Source organism: Camelus ferus, chromosome 18 (genome assembly GCF_009834535.1).
Source record: "Camelus ferus isolate YT-003-E chromosome 18, BCGSAC_Cfer_1.0, whole genome shotgun sequence".
Classification (NCBI taxonomy): Eukaryota; Metazoa; Chordata; class Mammalia; order Artiodactyla; family Camelidae; genus Camelus; species Camelus ferus.
Genome location: NC_045713.1, coordinates 2349918 through 2369787, shown reverse-complemented (window position 1 = coordinate 2369787; position 19870 = coordinate 2349918). Strand labels below are relative to the sequence as shown.

The following is a 19870-nucleotide window of genomic DNA, read 5'->3' as shown; positions in this document are numbered from 1 at the left end:
CTGTGTATTTATGACAAAAACTGTAAACAATCCAAATGTCTGTTGACAAGATGTAAATAGATATATTATGGAATAGTAATATACTGGAATACTAGGCAACAGTGAAAATGAATGCAGAGGAACTATATCTATCAACACAAATAACTCTCACAAATAAAACACTGAATATAAACAAGTTTTAGAAGAATAGACTTAGATTGATATTACTTATGTAAAATTTGAAACATGCAAAAGAATGCTATATATTATTTAGGGATACTTCCAATGAAGTACAAATGTAGAGAAATGCATGCAGTGATAAGCACGGAATTCAGGATAATGATCCTCTGCGGGGAGGGTGAGGAAGAGGGAGAGAGGCTGAGGAGTAGAGAGGGAGAAGGACACAGTACCAAAGGAAGTACATAGGAAGGTTCAAGTATTTTGGAAATGTTTTATTTCTTGAGCTTCTGGGAAAGTACATGATTGTTCATTATATTATTTTGAAATATATAATAATGCAATAAAATATACATAAACCAAGAGCCACATAAGCAGAGAAGAGGCTCTTAATTCTGAATGGAAGTAGCAATCTGCATAAGCTGTTTGGAGGAGTTGGCATTGATAGATAAATTGGTCTTGATGGATGAGTAGACATTTAGTAAGTCCAGACAGTAGGAGAAGAGATTCTAGGGTGATGGACTAGCACGGGTAAAGGCATGGAAGTGTTCTGGGCAGGAGCTAGCCTAGGATGCATAGAAATATATATGCTGGAATAAAAGGGGTTAATAATGTAATTGGGACCAGACCGTGAAATGCCTTGAATACAGCTGAAATGTAAAATAATTTACTAGGCTTTGTAAATAGGAGCTTGTAGTTAGGTCTGGGCTATAATTTATTACATTCTTCATGTAATTCCAAAAGATTGATAATGTCTTCAACCAGGATGTTATCTTATCTGAATGTGATCCTTTTAGATCCATACTGCTCTTCAAATAAAAATAAAAATAAAATCATTAACCATCACAAGTCATCTCCCAAACCCAATAGAGAAATTGATCCTCTGGGTTATAATCAGTAATAAATAAGGAGATCTCCCATTGGTAGCATTAAAGAGTCATTTAAAGTTTTTTTTTTAATGATTTTCCATTAATTTTCCCACCTGACCATGTCAATGACTCTTCAAGTAGAAAGGATTGCCCTAAGAAGGAACAGGAAGGCTAGTTGGTTTTGTGAAAATCTAAAGCTTGTTAAATTTGCCAGACTACCTTTTCATGAGATAATCATTTGGTCACCAGCAGGTATTTTTCATTGGCTTCATATGGCAGAGTCTGAAAAATATGGGTTGATCGATGTGTCGTTCATCAGGGGCACCTGCAGAGATGATGAAAGTTTATTGTACAATATTATGGAAAGCGGCACAACACTTAGTAAATTGAACCACACGTTTCACATTTCCTCCCCCTGCCTTTTTTTTTTAACATTAAAATTGAAGTTTGAAAAACAACTTCCAGTGCAGAAAAAAATTAAACCAGCAGGTGATAATTAGGGCAAAGTTACAACAATGCTATTGCTGATGGGCTACCTGTCAGTTAACGCAAGCTATCACTTCTCCCCAGGAATATTTATTATTAAAAATTACTTATGAGTGTTCAAGAAGGAACATTAAATGTGTTAGTCTCCTTATTTGCTAATTTGGAAACAGCATAAAGATAGATCCATTAACCAGCTCAGTTCTACCTTGGCCTCAGAGCAGACACACACACAAAATATGTAACTGAAAGTTATAAACGACCAAAACATAAACCTTAGTGCCTTGAGTTAAAAATCAATTTTCCTAATAAATTAAATTCAAACATTATATACCGGTATGTAATACCAAGAAAGATGTATTAATAATTGCCGTGTTGGCAGAGTGCAAAGTGCAAGACTTAAAGGGATGTAAAAATTTAGTAATTTAGAAAATCTGATACCAAAAATAGCTATCGCCGCATGGAGGGTTCAGAGTTTAGTTCAGTTATTGAGCTATAACAGTATTCTCTGACTAGTCAAGGTTGAATGTTGAAGATGTAGTTTGAGTATTAATCATTGATTCGAATAAAAGTTTGCACAAATGGAGAGGCTCTCCTGGGTTAAGTAGTTTATTCCTGGACACAGATGTAAGTTTTTTCTTTTGTGTATTCCAGAGCCACTCGAGTGTCTTCCCTACTAAATAAGCAACCTCTTCTGGAATTAGTTTTTTTAGCTTTACTCTTTATCAACTACAATCTTTTAGCTAAGAATTCACCTAAGCTTTTGCTGATAAGAATTGTGCCCTCATTCAGGCTGCCCATTTCAAGTTTAATCTTTATCTTCTGTTCTGCCCGGTAAGAAATCTGATTTAAAAAAAAAAGAAATCTGATAATACACTATGCTTTATTTTGCTTTACTTACAGTATTCCATTGTATAGTCACACTGTATGTTATTGTGTGAATAAACCATAGCTTATTTATCCATTTTACTGCTGATGAGCATTTGGGTAGTGACATCAACACATGAAAAAAAAAATGGAGTATTACAGAGTTACTCATATGTATACAAATCCACCAGCATTAAATTTTTTGTTGTTGTTGAAGTGTAATATACATACAGAAAAGTGTTGTTTGATGAAGTTTCACACACTGAGCACACATGTGCAACCATTACCAGCCCCAAGAAAACAGAACATGACCAACTCCCCAGAGGACCAATTCATGGCCCCTCCCAGTCGTTAGCTCCCTTCAGGGGTAACCACTATCCTAACTTCTGATAGCATAAATGAGTTTTGCATGTTTTTGTACAATACATACTCTTGTGTGTCTCACTTCTTTTACTTAGCATCATATTTAAGAGATTCATATGTTGCTGCATTTAGAAGCATATTGTTCATTCTTAGTGATGTATAGATTTCCATTATATGAGTATATCAACAATTATTTATCTACTTTACTGTCAATGAATATTTCATTTGTTTCCAGTTTGGGGGTTATTATAAATAGAGTTGCTCTGAGCTGTTTAATAGATATTTTTTGGTATACATTCAACATTGGTATATTTTTAGGAAAGGAATTTCTGGGCCAAAGCATTTTCATATGTTTAACTTTAGTAGATACTGCAGTTTTCCAAAGTGGTTGTACTATATACATAACATTTAACATTTGATCTCTTGAAGAATCATTTTGAGGAAGGCATGTCAGCATAACCATCATGAGAGTAAGTTTTAGAGTCACTCAGACCAAATTCAGCTTACCAGAAAACAGCTATGCCACCTATGCTTAACCTTTTTAAGCCTCAATTTACTTAACTGTAACATAGCTAATATAATAAAAACCTTTCTCAAAATTTATGAAAATTAAATGAGATATTTTAATGCAACTTAGAATAATGCCTTGCACATAGTAAGCACCTAGCTTATTATATGGTGGTTATTAATCATCAGCTCTTACAACATAGGCAACATGGAGAATTAGAAACAAATATGGGCAATATAATCCACAAACAATTTAAATTCTCTGATGGAAGAAAATTGAAACTGTGTCCCAAAAGGCATTACCAATTCCAGTGAGCATTACACTTGGACCCTGAAAAAAAATCATTTAAACATTATCCCAAAATGCATTTGCAAATTACTCTTGCCAGAGGCAAGGTTCTTGGGTGCAGTGCATTACCATCCATTTTTTTACCCTACCAGACATTACTCTTTAAAGACAGGACTGCCAAAGGCTACTCTGGAAAGTCACTAATATTATACTTTTTATTATATTTGCCAATTTCACACCTTCCTCAACCCAACCCACAAAGTTGTTGAAAAGTGACTGTAATTACGTTAGTTCCTAGTTTTCCTTGAAACTTACAAGTATGTAATGTATGTTCCACATTCCTAAAATCCCTAAAAATGAGCCCAGATCTTTTCTTTAAATTACAAAAACCTTGCTTTTCTTTTTTTCTTCCTTCCTTCCTTCCTCCCTCTTCCTTCCTTCCTTCCTTCCTTCCTTCCTTCCTTCCTTCCTTCCTTCCTTCCTTCTTTCTTGCTTTCTTGCTTTCTTGCTTTCTTGCTTTCTCTCTCTCTCTCTCTCTCTCTCTCTCTCTCTCTCTCTCTCTCTCTCTCTCTCTCTTTCTCTCTCTCTCTCTCTCTTTTTTTTTTTAAGGAATGAGCCTGATAACCTCAGCGAGGATTTCAGGAGCTGCTGGGACAATTCCCAAAAGTTATCACAGAAGTTACGTTCTGTACAGAGGTACTGTTTTAGCTAATGGCTCCAGGGGCAGCAGGCTCAGTTTTCTTAGACAGGTAATTTTGGAAGGTGACACCATGTTCGTAATAAATTGCATCAGATCCCATCTGTCCGTTACTTGTTTCAAGAAATAAAGCACACAATGTACTTGAAAATATGTCATCTGTTGAGAAGGCCAGTGGTAGACCTGAAAGGGAGGTTTTTGAATATTTAATTGAAACTCTTTGATTTACAGATGAGAAAACTAGTCATTTAACAGTCTTGCCTAAGGTCAAATGGTTTGTTCCCCGGACAGACAGAAAGCTCAAGTCTCATTCATGGTTTATAGTGGTTGTTCCTCTTCGCTCTTCCTTCTTGGCGCCTACCATCCTCCTATCCCGTCCCCTACCTCAATTTCATAAGGATCCAGATCTGGAATCTGGAAATGGAAACGCTGAACAAGTGTGACTTAAGGGAATGACCAATCATTAAATTGTCTTAAGTGCAAGATAAGTGAGGCTTGCGTCTAGAACACTTAAGATCCAAGAAGGAAGACTTTCTCTCTGTTTTGTGGACCACCGTTTTCCCAGCGCCTAGAACTGTGCCTGGTACCTAGTAGGCCCTAATAATTGTTAAATTAAGAAATGAATGAATGAATCTTGGGTATGTCAGGTTGTCACGTCCTTACTTTTTCTTTACCACTTCTTTTCATTTGCACTAATAAAACGCGCAGATTTAGATTCTAAAGAAAAGAAATCATGAACAAAGCGTCTAGTATGGTGCCTGATTCATTGTGGACAATTAAAAAATGTCACTTCATTTTCTTTTTCTTCCTTCCCAAGTGTAGGGTACTGGGGGTAAGGGGTTATGTGCCACAGTGTTTATGTGCCTGGACATAAAGTTAAGTGGGTAGCTAACAGGCTAGTGAAAAAGGGCTGTCGGCGCCTTTTCCATCCGCATCAGAAATTCCAGTATCCCGAGAAAATGCACAGCTATTTTACCCAGAGACGCTGTTCACGTTTGTTGATCGATTCTGGGCTGCAGTCAACTCCTTTAATACAACTTTTTATAAGCATCAGCTACACTGCAGCGGGAGGAGGGGCAGTGATAGGAAAAGCAAGGAAATTCCCTCCTCTCCCCAAATAAAGGAAGCCCTCGGTGGCAGGGGCTTCGTTTTGTGGGTCTAACGGGTCCTCGGTCTGGGGCGGTCCCGGCCCCTCCAGCCCCGCCTCCTCATCCCAGGCGGCAGCCGCCAAGGTTCAAGTTCAGCCCTCGGCCGCGCGCTCCCAGCTCCCCAGCCGCTGGCGCGTCTCAAGGGCTCCCGCTTGAAGGATTGGAGGGCTCAGAGGTCATTCCGGTGCCGGGTCACTCGGCCACGCGTTGTGCTACCACGTGGGAGAAAAGTTTCCATCTCTGCCGTGGGGCCTCCCAGTGCCCCCCAGCGGAGCAGAGGCCCGCGGTTTGGCACTCGCTCTCTTTTCTGTCGCCTGAGGTCGCGCCCCCACTCCCGGGAAGCCTCCCTTATAACCCTTCTCTGAAACCCCTCCTTTCCTCGCTGCGTAGGTTGTCCAGGGAAAATATCCTGGGGGCCTCAGGAGAAGGCGGCCCGGGCAGCTTCAGCGGACCTGGGGTAGGGGGGGGCCAAGGACAAGTGTCCTGAGGAGGGTGCGGGGGACGCGGAGCGGGTCGCGCGGAGCAGACGGACGGCGCTCCGACCGCATCCCGGGTATGACTGGCGGAATCATTCCGCGGCTTCCACACCCTCACGCGCCAACTCTGGCGGGCCACAGCCGACCCCACGCGGGCGGCCCCCACCACGCCCCCGCCCCCCCTCGCTCCCTACTCCTGGCTCCCCTCCGCCCCCAGTGCGCAGGCCCGGCCGCCCCAGCGCGCATGCCCTAGGCTCGCGAGCGCGGCCAGCCCCCAGCCTTTTGCTTTCTACACACTCTACAACTGGGGAGGGGGCGGGGGAGGAGGGAGCCCGGCAGGCCACGTGATCCAGCTGGCCGGGGCCGCGGGGGCGGGAGCGCGCGCAGAGAGAGGCGCGGGTAGGGCGGTGCGCGTGCGCGCGGCGCGCGCGGGCGGGCGCGGGGCTGGGCTGAGGCGGGCGGCGGCGGTGGGCCGGCCGCGGAGGGGGAGGAGCGGGAGCTGAGCGAGGCGGGCGGGCGGGCGGAGGATGGGGCCGTGCCCGGGCTCCCGCTGCAGCCGCCCGGGGACACGCCGTGCACCCTCCGGCTTGGGGCTCTCGCGGCGGCGGCGGCGGCAGCGTTAGCGGCGGCGGCGAGAGCGGCGTTCTTGGCGCTTCCTAGCCGCGCTTCTCACTCAGGCTGGGCGAAGAGAAGAGGCGGCGGCGGCGGCACACCGGTGTCTCTCTCACTGGAGATTTCTTTCTGCTTTCCTCGTCGACTGACTCGCCCCCTCCCTTTTTTGAGGAAGGGTGACCTCTTCTCTGGGACTGGAAAAAAATATTTTTTTGAGGAGGGGTGGGTGGGTGGCAGCGTCAGGGGCTGCTGCTTCTCTTCTTTCATCTCCCTCTCCTCCCCCCTCCGAGCCGAAAAGCAAACCCCACAACTGCTCCAGCATCCTCCTTCCCTTCCTCCACCTCCCTTCTTTTCCACCTCTTCCAGTTTCGCCCTCTCCCTTCTTAATTATTTCATTATTATGCTTCCCTCTCTGGGGGGTCTCGTCCCTCTCAGGTCGCTCGGAAGCCGTGGCCTCCCCTGGAAGCATTTCTTAAAATTTTTGGAGCCTGGGAGTGAGTTTTCTCTGAGGCGTGTGTGAGAGGCGGCGGGGGTGTTTTCCTGCGTGAGGGGCGGGTGAAGTTCACTTGCCCCCACTTTCGCGCGACCTTTTCGGACCCGATTTGGAGTCGGGGGTACCAGGCGTTTTCGGGGGGCGGGGGGCGCGGCGGAGAATGGCCGCGGGGAGGGCTCCCCGGAGCCTCCCAGTCTCTTGATCAAAGCATTCCGCTATTCTGATTTATTGCCTGCTTGGTGAGTTATTTTTTTTTTTTTCCTCTAAAGGAGACCTGTGTGTTCAGCCATTACTTTGCTCGGCGCTGCTCACAGGAATCTCCGACCCTCGGTGCTGTGGGCAGCCCCGCACTTGGGCTCCCTGCCTCTCGCCCTCGCTCCCGTCCCTCCTCCCTCTCTCCGCCCCTTCCCCCTTTTCTTTCTCCTCTCTTTCTTCCCCTCTCTCCCTTCTTTCGGCCGCCGTCTCCCCCGCGCCCTCCTCGGGGCGGAGGGAAGCCGAGAAGGGGGAGGGAGGGGTTGGTGTCAATTTTTTTGTGCGGCCGCGGCCGGAGCCTGTGGCGGGCAGGCAGCGAGCGGGGAGACCCCGGCGCGGCAGAGCCATGGATGGCCCGACGCGGGGCCATGGACTCCGCAAAAAGCGGCGGTCGCGGTCGCAGCGAGACCGGGAGAGGCGCTCCCGGGGCGGGCTGGGGGCCGGCGCGGCCGGCGGCGGCGGGGCCGGCCGGACCCGGGCGCCCTCGCTCGCCTCCTCGTCGGGCTCCGACAAGGAAGACAATGGGAAGTCCCCGTCCTCCGCCCCGTCCCGGCCCAGACCCCCGCGGAGGAAGCGGAGAGAGTCCACCTCGGCCGAAGAGGACATCATTGATGGATTTGCCATGACCAGCTTTGTCACTTTTGAAGCGCTGGAGGTAAGGGGGACCCCCTCCCCCCGGTTTCCCTTTATAGGCACGACCCCCCCACCTCGGCTGCGCCTGGCTCTGCTGCCTCCCCCGCCGCGCTCTGGTCGGTCTGGCTGTATGTCTGTCTAGGCTGAGGTCTTATTGTTGGGGGGTAGTTGGGGGCGCGGGCAGACAGGCGGCAGGAGGGAATCGCCAAGCCGTGCCTGGTCTCTTGGTTTCCTCGTTCTCGCTCGGCTTCCCCCCTGCGCCCCCTCCCAGTACCCCCTCCACAGCAGATGGGCAGAAAGAAAGGGGTTCAGGCATCATAACAATGCGCCCCCCTCCACGGAGAGCTCTGCCCCTACTCCTTCCTCCTCTCCCTCCCCAATCATGGCTTCTTGGCTGGTGGAAGTCTCTTTTGCTGGGTTTGGGGCGCCTGTGGACGGTTCTCTGTGTGCTTTCTACAGAGCCATATGTCCGTGGTGTGTGTTTCTGTATAGTATAGACCTTTCCTGGGTGTCCTCGGGACCGGAGACTGATGGGGTTTTGTGGTTCTTTGCCCCCCTCCCCTGTCTTTTTTTTTTTTTTTTTCTCTTCTTTTCTTTTCTTTTTCCGTTTTTTGTTTTTTGGTTTTTTTTTTTTTTTTTTTTTTTTTTTTTTTTGGTGAAGCTGGGGAAGGGGGCGTTTTCTCTCGGTTGGGAGAAAGGAGGGAGGAGGGGAGAGAAGAGAGGAAAGGATGGAATATCTTTCTGTATTCCGTACTGGGGTCTACTACAGAAAGGGTTAATTGTAATATTATCTATACATATACACATGCACATGTGTGTGTACATGAGCAATTCAGTTAAAAGATGGAAAAAGGTACACCAAGGAGGACTGGTGTGAGGAAAGAATAAAATCCTTGCTGGTATCTGAAGGGCTTGTCACCCAATTGTCCCTCTCCTTTTCTTTTTTTTTTTGTGTTTTCTTTTTCTTTCTGATTGGCTTTGTGTGTGTGTATATCTATGTGTGTCTTTCTTTATTCCTTGGGCACCTGCAGCGTTGATTTCCAAATGCACATTTTCTTGCCAGCTAACCGGCTCCTTGGGGTGGTGATGGTGGGGAGGTAGCGGGGGAGATTGTCTAGGGGTCGGGGGGGGGGGACTCTCTTTACCTGGACGGATCTGATTTGGTGCTGGCATCAGTCACTGGCTTCTATAAATGAAACCCCCTTTTTACCTCCCCCACCTTCCTCTCCCCACCCCCAACTCACCACACACACAGAGCGCTTTGAGATTCTGCGGAGTTGGTCTGCTTTCTTAAGCACAAAACCAAGATAGGAGTTGGTTTCTAGCCTCTCCTGCACCTGATGTGATGGTTTGAGGTTCCTGAAAGAAACTTTTCTCTTTCCCTTTGGTTTTTGTTGTTATTGTGGTATTGTTTGCAATGCTTAAGAACACGCTTTGTTAACGACAGCTTAAATCTCACATGCAGTAACTATACAGGTTTAGATTGCTCTGTGTGTGTGTGTGTGTCTGTGTGTGTGTGTTTGGGTGTCAAATTTAAATATTTTTAAAAAGGAAGCCTTCCTGTAAGCATTGTTCTTTTCTGTTTGAACTGCTTTTGGTTGGGTTGCTGGTGGTGATGGTGGTGGATGTTGGCCAGTGATTGGGGAGGAAGGGAGAGTGGTGGTCGTGGTGGTGGTGGTATTGGTGGCCATAGATTTTGATGTTAGTGATTGAATCAGTTATCTTTTGGTTCTAGAACTGGTGCTTTATTGGCTAAAATGGATCGTACACAATTTTTCTGAGTGTTGAGGCTCACCACTTATTAGGATAATTCTAACTGTGGCTTCAACTTTGCCAGGGTAGGAGAGTACTGCACAATGTGACCTCTTTCTCTCTGTCTCTCTTGCTTTAAAATAGCATTTGAAATGGCAGCATGTATCCTAATACGTGAATTAGAAAGTGCTGCCTAGAATTTGGTTTACCATTGCTATCAGGGGTTGGTTTAGGACAGTATTTGTAAGAGCTGCTTACACGTGGTTCTGCTAACTGCATGGTTATTCTGGGCTGCTTTGTGGCCCCTTTGAGTAAGTAAGCAAGAGGGGCCCGCAGATTCCCATGAGAATTTTTGAAAGGCAAGTAGAGATGAATAGATCATATGCAGTTGTTTTTTTATTGTTTTACTTTTAATAAGTATTTGGCTAGTCTTGTGACGTATATATCTATCCATTTGGCTTTTGAGAGAAAATGTGCCCATTGTAGTTTCTTTTGGATGTAAAAAAACTTACAATTTTAAAGAAGACCAAGTTCAAAGTGTACCATTAATACCATTCCTTTCCTTGCTGTGATTATTTTTCTGCTACTTTTCTAGATTCAAAACCCAGATTACTTTGGTTTGCTGAACATTACACTACCTTCATACCTGAATACCATTTGCACAACTTTGTGTGGGCATGAAGGTCTAACTTTTTTAAAACTTTCTTTAAAACTTTGAAGGAAAATACAAACATACACAAAAAGTACGGAGAACAGTATATAACAAACCCTAATATACCCATCACCCAGGTTCAAAACCTTCCAACTCATCAAGTCTCATCTATATCCCATTTACTCATTCTCCTCTCCCAGATGTGATATGAGAAATTTGTATGTATTTCTAGGTGGTAATAACTCAAAAAAGGTGGGGAGGCACCTAAATCACATAGTACTGTATCACATCTAGGTAAATTAACAACAGTTCCCTAATATCATCAAACAGCCTGTCAGTGTTCACACTTAGGAATCCCAATTTTTGTAGGAAAGCTGTAAATAAACTTTTCAGGTTAAAAACACACAGTGGGGAGTAAAAGTCATCATGTGTTTCTGGTTCTGTGGGACAGGATAGATTTGTTTGCTGCTTATCACATTTGTGTCCATGCTGGATGGTCAAACATATGTGTGTAGTGATCATTAAAATAAAACCTCTGGTGTCGCACTGTACTCAGTTTGGAAGATTTACTGAACTATCACTAAGAAGTGTGAGGGCTTATTAGAAAACAGGCAACTAAAGTATGAACTTAGACAGAAATGTATGTTACAGGAGTGCTTGTAAATGTTAAGAATTATTATAGATGCTAAGAGTTACCCTAAATACATACTCTGTTTTTGTGTCTAGTGTTTAGAAATGAAATTCGTTGTCACCATATATCAAGTTTGCTTGCTAGTATGATGTTATAAGAAATCAGAAATATTGGCTTACACAGTTAGGCTTTAAGCTTATGCAGTTTCAGAGCAGTAGCTAGCAAACTGTGGTGAAGTGTACTTTGGGTGTTAATGGACACACCATTTGACTCCATGATTTTGTTTTGAGTAGCTGATTTTGACTTCCCTTTTAAAAAAGAGGCTCTTAGTTCATAGTGAGATGTGGTGATATAAATTGTTTCAGACTAACCGTGGTTTTACTCGAAATACTGGAAGAAGAGTAAAAAGCTTGCCTCATGAGAAGCTGCATTTTTATGTGGATTATTTTTCACTATTGTTGGATTCTTAAAATGATGAAAGCTTTGGACATAGTTTGAGAGTCCCACACTTCACAGGCAGTGAAACTGGCTGAGGTAGTTTCATATTCTGCAGGGACACTTGTTTTGAGTAATTGTGCCCTGAAGTTCAAGTATGCAATTGTGAAGAGTCTCATGATAGAGGATAAGAGGGTAAGTGAGGAGGCTAAAGTTGAACATGGTGTTCTTTTCATTATACATTTGAGAAGCAGAATTACCACTTGGATATGGTATTATTTGTTTGGATAGTCTCTGAGTGAGAGCGATGTCATGATATGCCTCATGCCTCAGATACCATTCCTTACTAAAAAGTCATTTCCAGCAAACAAAGTATAAATGGGAATGTTGGGGTTGTAGTACTTTCAGTGTACCCTAATGTGCCAGATAATACTGCTTTTCTGTTGTTATTTGCATTTCATTCTGTGTAGTCTTGATTAGGAAGCCACGCGAGCACTGTGGCTGAAAATTTGACTTTGCAAATCCATTATTTTCTCCCTCACTCCACTGTTGTATACTGTATTCTTAGGGAAGTCTCATTTTGTACAATTGACTGAGGAAAGCAAAGATGAAATTGTGAATTAGCAGATCAGAGGCCAGTTGGAGCTTTGCAGGTTTGTGAAATTGAAGAAGACTAATTTCTGGTAGGTGGAAGATCAAACCAAGACTTTCATGTGGTCTTCATTTCCCAGCTCTGTTTCAGGACTTACCCACAGGTTGCTAATGTAAATAGGCTGCACAGAATTTGATGCCCTTACAACATACCAGGTTAGTAGGCTCTAATAACTTACTATGGTCAAATCTCACTTACTCAGTTGTTTAAAAAATGATAATCATGTTCCTTGTATCAGTCAGCAAATATTTATGGAGTGTTTGATATGTACAAGACACTAAAAAAAGTACAAAGAAACCTAAAATACATATAGCATCTTGAAGGAGTGTGTGGTTTAGTTGATAATTTAAGTCTAGCACCTATAAAATAATTTTGAAATAGTCACTCGAATGCCTAATACCAACTGTGTGTAATAGGCTTTCAGGAAAGGGATAGTGAGATAGGTCTGAAGTGTTTGAGAAGGCTTCCTGGAGAATATGGGGCCTGGAAAGTTGACGTGATTTGGAGTGAATGGGGGTTGGGGAAAGCATTCTAAGAAGAGAGATTGGTGAAGAAGGCACAGAAGCAAGATGAGTGATTAGGGTTAGGGACAAGGGCTGGCAGAAATGAAAACAAAATTGTGTAAGTAAAGACTGCTTGCTTGTTAGAGAGTCAGGAGACCAGTGGAGACCCACATTCAAGGCTTGACTGTCCTAACTAGTTAAGTGATTTGGGAGGACACTTCTTAAAAGCATCATTTTCTTTTTCCACTAGTTGAGAGGTTTAGAGTAGTTTTAGAGACAAGGTACCCACGCTGGAAGGGAACATAGTTCTCTGAATGGTCATAGATTGTGTTCCAGAGCAAAAAAAAAAAAAAAAAAAGTGATCTATTCTCAGATAGTTTGGGAACTTGATAGGCTAGACAAAATTAAATGAGTGACTTGTTCGGCTAGAATTACGAGTCTTATATTATGTGTACATGAGTTTTGAATTATCAGAGAAGACATGATATGCCTTATTTCCCAACTTATTGGACCACAGGACACTTTCATTCTTGGCATTGTAATTCATAGTCCATAATCCAGTATGGGAAATGCTGGAACAGATCTCAAAGGTCTCTTCCAGATCTCATAACTTGATATTCTCTGAGTCTAGGGTGAGTGGGCTGATGATAGACAATTTGGAAAACCAGACAGAAGTTTGAAGTCAGAATGGAGGCTGCTGCTGAAGTGGGAGTGGTAAGGGGAGTGTGAGATGTAAATGATGATTAGTCCACTTCTCCCTTTTCCTGCCTGGTGTCAGCCCTTCAAGGAAGGTTGGAATCCTTTTTCTGCTGTTACACAGCCAAGGAAAGCTGTGGAGCTATGTTTTTGTTGCATTTTTCACTTTCTGTCTTGGGAAGTTTGGGATGATAGGACTAAGGAGCAAATGGGTCAGTTCCAGCATTTCACTTCTGATGGTGTACATAACTTTAGGATCTGAGATGTTCCTAAGTGGTGAGAAAGTGTGCAGGAAAGGAGGACTGTGAATACAGTGCTTGGTTATTAATTCAAATATTTTACTGTACTTACTGAATTTCAGCATTTCACTTTACAAGGCAGAGCATCACTTCAGGAGTATTTACGTGAGATGAGGTGGAAGATTGTGGGATGGTGATTCCATGTGCCTTGTGTTAGCTGTTGAGATGAACTATTTCAGATCTTTTTTTGGAAGTAGGCAGGGTATAAATGAATCAGTAAATTTAAAAGATGAATCACAAAATTAGTGATTAGCTTTGGATCCTTTCTGAGAGTGTTTTCCTCTAGCTTTCACCATTGAAAAAGGGTTAAAAAAGAGCATTTAACATCATTCAAGGAACATTGAAGATGATAAAGAGATTCTGAGACTCTTCTATACAACACTTCTATATGCTATCAAAAATAAATGGTGATTGTTTAGTTTGAGAGAATGTTAGGATTAGAAATAAGGTCCCCAAGCTGAAAAAATAATAGTTTGTGACCAGCTGTTAAAGAAAATTTAGGTTCTACTGGATGTAAGATCTGGAAGCCTTTGGAGAGAAGGTTTGTAGCAATTCTTGATGGAGGGGGTGTGTGCGTGCAGTGGGTGTACGGTGGGTTTGTATTTTTACATTTTATTTTATTTTACCCCTGTGCTGTAATACAGTAATACACTAAATGTAGACTAACTTTGTAAAAGTGCTTCATGCTATTTTTTTCCCTCAAGAAGCAACACTCTTTTCAGGGTTAGGATTAAATCCAATATTTTTTTGATACAGGAAAACGAACTTGGTGATGGGATAGCAGCTATTCATTTGAGAAAGTTCTGGGGAAAAAGAAAAGTCAGATTTAAAAGCTCTCAAATAATTGAAGTTTGGTAGGTCAGAATGGGAATTTGGTGAAACCCAAGACAGGAGAGAATCAAAACCAATTTAGGGACATTTAGCTGGGTCAGAACAGTTTTTCTTATATAATCTGTACCTGTTCTGTGAATAGATGAATGCAGTTTTTTTTTCTAGAAATGGGACAGAATTTAAGGCTGGTGAGACCCTAAATTTATGTTTCTTCTTACAAATCTGAACTGTGTTCTTCCTTCATTTCTTCTAATATGCCTGCAGGGTAGGGGGTATGCAGTTAGTACATACCTTTGTAAGGTCACAAAGATAGGTCCCTTTTAGGCTGTTAGTAACTGTGGGGTGGGGTGTGGTTTCCTTTGCTTGTTTAGGAAGAGACTAGGCAAGTACAGTCTCTGATCCCATCCTTTCCAAGGGCACTTACAGCCTGAAATCATTTGTATTGCTGTCATCTTTATCGGTGTTTATTTCATATACTAGTACATAAGTCAGTATCATCCTAGGATCCAGTAGATTCCCCCATCTGTCTGCCTCCCTCCTTCCCTCCTTCCCTCCTTTCATTCCTCCTCTCTTCCTTTACTGAGGTAGAGCTATCAAAATTATGAATGCGGTTAATAAAAGGTAATGGACTTAGGAAGTTCTGAATGAAATGTAGAAACTTTAAAATCCCAAAACTTCACTATTTGAACATTGTCAGTCTGTTTGAGGGACTCCAAAGTTAGCACTGTTGAGGGTAAATTGCTTGCCTCATTTTTCTGGGCTGTTATCAGCTCATCATTCTGATTTCTCATTCATATCTGAACTCTGGTTAGAGTTTGCCTGAACAAATACTGCAAATGACCAACTGCATACAAATATTTTTATATTTTGTCATTATGGCTTGCTACTGTACCTTGTGGTACTGGTGCCTCTGAGCCCTGGAAAACCTAAGTGCAGTAAAATGGAGTCACAAGAGGAGAAGGGAGAAGCTGCAGTTTTAAGTAAAGGAAAATGGCAAATGCAGGTTGGGATTCATTTTTGGTAGAAAGTCTTCAAATTGCAGGTCTGTGTGATTGCTATTAACTGAAGCATTTTGAAATGACCTGGGCTGGATACAGAAGCACAGGCTGTGAAGATAAACTGTGACTCTTGGTTATATGGGTGAAATCTGATACGTTTAGACTGAATCTGGGACGGGGTTTAAGTCAAAGCCAGGGTCAAGGTGTGATGATTCCTGAGGGATGTCAGGGAAGTCGTTTCCCTTGTCTCCACAACTACACCGCCCCACCCCCCAGCACAACACCAATCTACTACCCTCATTTTAGATTTCTGCAGAGTTTCTGATGGCAGGGATATTTTAGAGCTTGAAAAGAGGAATTAAGAGAGTATTGCAGTGATTTGGTAGTTATGCTGAAGTAGATTTTTTTAGGGAGGTTGTTTGCTAGGGTCTCTGTTCAATTATGCTTACTGGCTAGAGGTGGTTTAGTGAAAAGTTTTACATAGTTAAAAACTAGGGGGGAAAAACCCTAAGAGAATGAAGATGTAGATAGAACAATAGTTGAACATTAGATTATCACTTGTTTTCCAGCCAAATACTAGAAATCCCAGTGTTCCACCCATTCTCTCTGTACATGCTCTTTAGCAAAAATAGTGAAGGTCCTGGATTTTGCTGTTCTAAGAAATGATTTTATATAGTTCGGGTGAAATTATACTTTTCATTGGGGCAAGAAGAGAAACAAGCATTTGGTATTGTGCATTGCTACATATTGCAAAATTTGCTCCTTCCTCATTTGTTAGGCTGATTAGTTTGATTATCTGTGAAAATTACAGTTTTGAGATTAATGGACAGAGCTACCTCTTTAGAGGTATTAGCCTAAAGTTAGGACCTCAACTTTCTCAGAGCAGTCTGTTGATTTATTTCACTCTAGCCATTGTTGACTGATGTGCTTTCTAAGCCGGGAGTGGCATTAGAGGCACAGATGTTGTCTTTAGAAATGCTGTCGTTCTACCTCTCATTTTGCAAATGAAAACACAGCCCAGAGGGGTTAATTGTCCTGCTTAAGATCACACTGGGAGTTAGAGGCTCTCACTGTTATCCAATGAAACTAGGAGACTGCTTCTCCTTAGTACTTGTATTCCCAAGTACTGGGAACACTGGAATTTTTTCTAAACAAAAATAATACTACAAATGAGAATGATCACCCATGATTGTAAAGCTTCTCATGTTTTCCCAAGAAATGTTCTGATTATTACTATCAAAAACCTAAAGGCATTCTGCTTTCCCCCAGTAAATCATTGGCCTTTCTCTTCCAAGTCCATTAGGTGTTTTTGACACCCCCTCACCTTGGTAATGGGGATATAAAAAAAGAAATAAATATTAGTGTGTTGATAATGAGGGTTTCTTATCCTTGAATGTCCAATGGAAATATAAGATAATTATTTGGATATAAGGTGATCTTAATGTGGCCCCACTTGAAATTTTAACTTTTGTTTTTGATAGAATTTTTCCTGGCAATTCAGAGAGACTCAGAACAACTTACCAACACTGGTAGCAAAACATTTGAAACAAGTGAACTTTGGAGTATGGTTGAGTTGAAGACTCATACTTTTCTCCCATACCATACTTTTCTTCTACATTATGCTTTTCTTCTGAAGAAGAAAGACTGAAAATACTAAATCCACTTGACGTGTTGGCTAAGGCATCTTGCCTGTTTATTGCTGAACCAGAAAATTTATAACAACTGTTTGTCATGTGTGTATATTTATAGCCATTCATATAATGAAAAGAAGTTTTCATGAGATTGTAATAACATATCAAGATGGATGTAATTAAAACAGAAGCAGATTGACACCCTGAATTAAATGCAAACCATAAACCAGGATACCTGAGCACTGTGCCTTACATATTTGCTGCAAGGGGCAGTCAGCCAAATATGCAAATAAAAAGACATTGATGAATTTCCCTGGGTGTGTATGTGGTTGCAGAGAACCCAGCTATTTTATTAATCTTTTATCAAGCATTGTTTAAATTTGCAGCATCAAAGGAATGTATTAATTTGGCAGACCAAATAGCTTAGGACCAGAAAGTAGGAAATAATAAGGGGAAGACATGATTGATACACTGTCCTATAAATAACGCATGCAACTGACAGAGGGGCTGAGTAATCTTTAGATCTGTGCTTGATGTCATTAATGGAGTTGTTAAACCAGGATGTTTGAGTTGAACTTCAGTCAGAGAGGCTGCCTCCCATTTAAAATACAAGCATATCTCTGGTTACACACTGGACTGATATGTTGACAAAATTGGTGTAAATCAAATTTTTGTAAATTGGATCAAATGCACCAGGGGAATCTTACTGTGAAAAATATGAGGCTTTTTTTTTTTTTTTAAATCGAGTATGATACTCCTCCTCTCTGCAGGGAAGCTGGGATTTTAGTAGAGTGGATCTCTTTAGATGGGCATTTCTTGTCCTGAGACACTGTTGTGCATGTCTTCCCTGTGCTCCTGGAAGAAAGTGACTTAAGATTTGCATTTTCTCTTCAGGTTTTATACCTCACTTGCTTGGTGATTCTAGGAATAATTGGTGGTGATTTGAATAAGCCCGCATCGTTCAGATTTCAGAGGTTGGTTTTCAAGTGCTTGCTAAGGAGGGCTTGCGGCTATGAATATGGAATATGATTTCCATATCTGTTCCATTGGGGAGTCCAGACATGTCATAACCACTTCTGAGTCATGATTGTACGGAGACACCCTAGCTATAATTTTTTTTGTATGACACTTCAGTTTTAAAATTGTAAAGGTGCCAAATGCAGGGCTGTATTGTTATTAGAGAAGTCAGTGACATCTGTTATATCTTGTTAACCAGGGAAGGAAAATGCTTTAATCAAAACATCTAATTATGCCCTCTAAACTGATGAAAGATCTTTTGCTAAATTTTTGGAATTGGTCTTAATGGAAGAAACTGGCCTCTACAGGAACTGTGAAGTAAATTTACTCTTTTTATTTGAAAAATACTTACTGTTATCTGTGGTGACATAAGGGTGTTTTAATGTTGTCAAGTTGCTCTTATGCTCTTGAAATACAGCATAAGTCTTGAAAATAGATACTTTGAGAAGTTGTCTAAGCCAGCATGAAGTTTTTATTTTTGTCCTCCCTCTCACCCTCATAGCTTATGAAGCCCCAGAAAGAGTTTGTACTTCCAGCTGTGAGCCTTGGAAGATACATGGTGGCTGAGAGCCACCTGGGAGGGAGCAAATGATAATTACAGGTGAGAGGCTGGGGGGTAATTCAGCCTGTGTGCTGGGAGGTGTGATTTCACACCTGAGTGTTGAAACCTGCTGCATTAGACAGTTGTGTTATTTTAAAGTTAGTTTTATTAATCTAACGTAGAAATGGCCCAGCTTGTTTCAGGTCACCTTCAGTTGAAGGAAGATAACTGTTTTAAAATATTGAATATATAATATGATTCCAGAGATATTTCCTGTGTTTAAAAGTAGTTTCATATAATATCTGAAAGTATCAAACTCTGTGTTTAACTCAGCATATCTACAACACTTCTAACTCCCTTGTAAAAATTAAGTATTTTGGATCATTCAGACTTCAGACCTATCTAGTAAATCCATCCTTTATCTATATTTTAACCGAGAATTAATTTTATCTGCAGCAATTCTGTTTCCAGAATCACAGATAATAATACTAATAATAGTAATAATAATACATTTATTGATAATCTTAATGTTGGGATATGGATTAGGTCAGAGCAATGCTTTATTTCTTAGCTTTCAGAGTGTTTCACCTTTTTGAAATGATTTTCCATGGATTGAGATCTTAGGGACAACCTGAGGGAGGTTCTGAAGTGTTGACCATGACACAGACTACTCTGCTTTATTTGGGATCTGGTGTGAAGTTCAAGTGCTATTATTTTTTTCGTGGTCTGTTATATGCTCTGTCATGGCTTATTGTGTGTCACTTGGGAGTGTGACTGAAACCTTGGAAAAGAGAGAGCCAGAGTTATCTTTCTATATTTCTAATGTATTGTTTTATTTCCTGATATTCTTACTTTAGCCTCTCTACTCTCCTCGCATATATCCTTCCTTCTTTGGGTATTTGAGGCTCTCAAATTGTTGCTTCCTTCACTCAGTAATCCATGCATAGTGGGTGCTCAGTCGATGCTTATTTAGAGTTGACATATTTCCACAAAATTTCTGTGAAAGGACATTTTAGAAAAGGAGGCTACTATTTACTGAGTACTTACTCTTTGCCAGGCATTGTGTTTGGAATTTTGCATTCATTGTTTCATTAGAACTACACAGTGAAAAAAATGAATGATATTCCTGTTTTACAGTTGAAGACACAAGCTCAGGGAGGTACAGTCAATAATGTGCCCAAGGTCAGTACAGGAGAGGCAGGAAATGCAGCGGTTTCTGCCTGACCTGAAAGCTTGCTCTCCTCATCCCTTTCCACTCTTAATACAGATTCATTTTGTGAGAGAGTCTCAAATGGGTCTCTGGTAGACCACATTTATTTGTTCCTTGTTGCTGCTGAAAACTGTCTTGGTTACAAAGGATTTTCTAGCCACAATAATAGGATTTAGG

The 19870-nt window shown here is 42.0% G+C and overlaps 1 protein-coding gene across 1 annotated transcript in view; it reads left to right on the top strand.

The window, feature by feature from the left end:
- The first annotated feature begins 6458 nt into the window (after nt 1-6458).
- Nucleotides 6459-19870, top strand: part of AUTS2 (activator of transcription and developmental regulator AUTS2) — a 1021658-nt gene continuing 1008246 nt past the window's right edge. The window contains 1 exon segment of the mRNA XM_032459496.1: nt 6459-7867. Coding sequence (XP_032315387.1) covers nt 7559-7867 — 309 coding nt within the window. The 5' untranslated portion in view covers nt 6459-7558.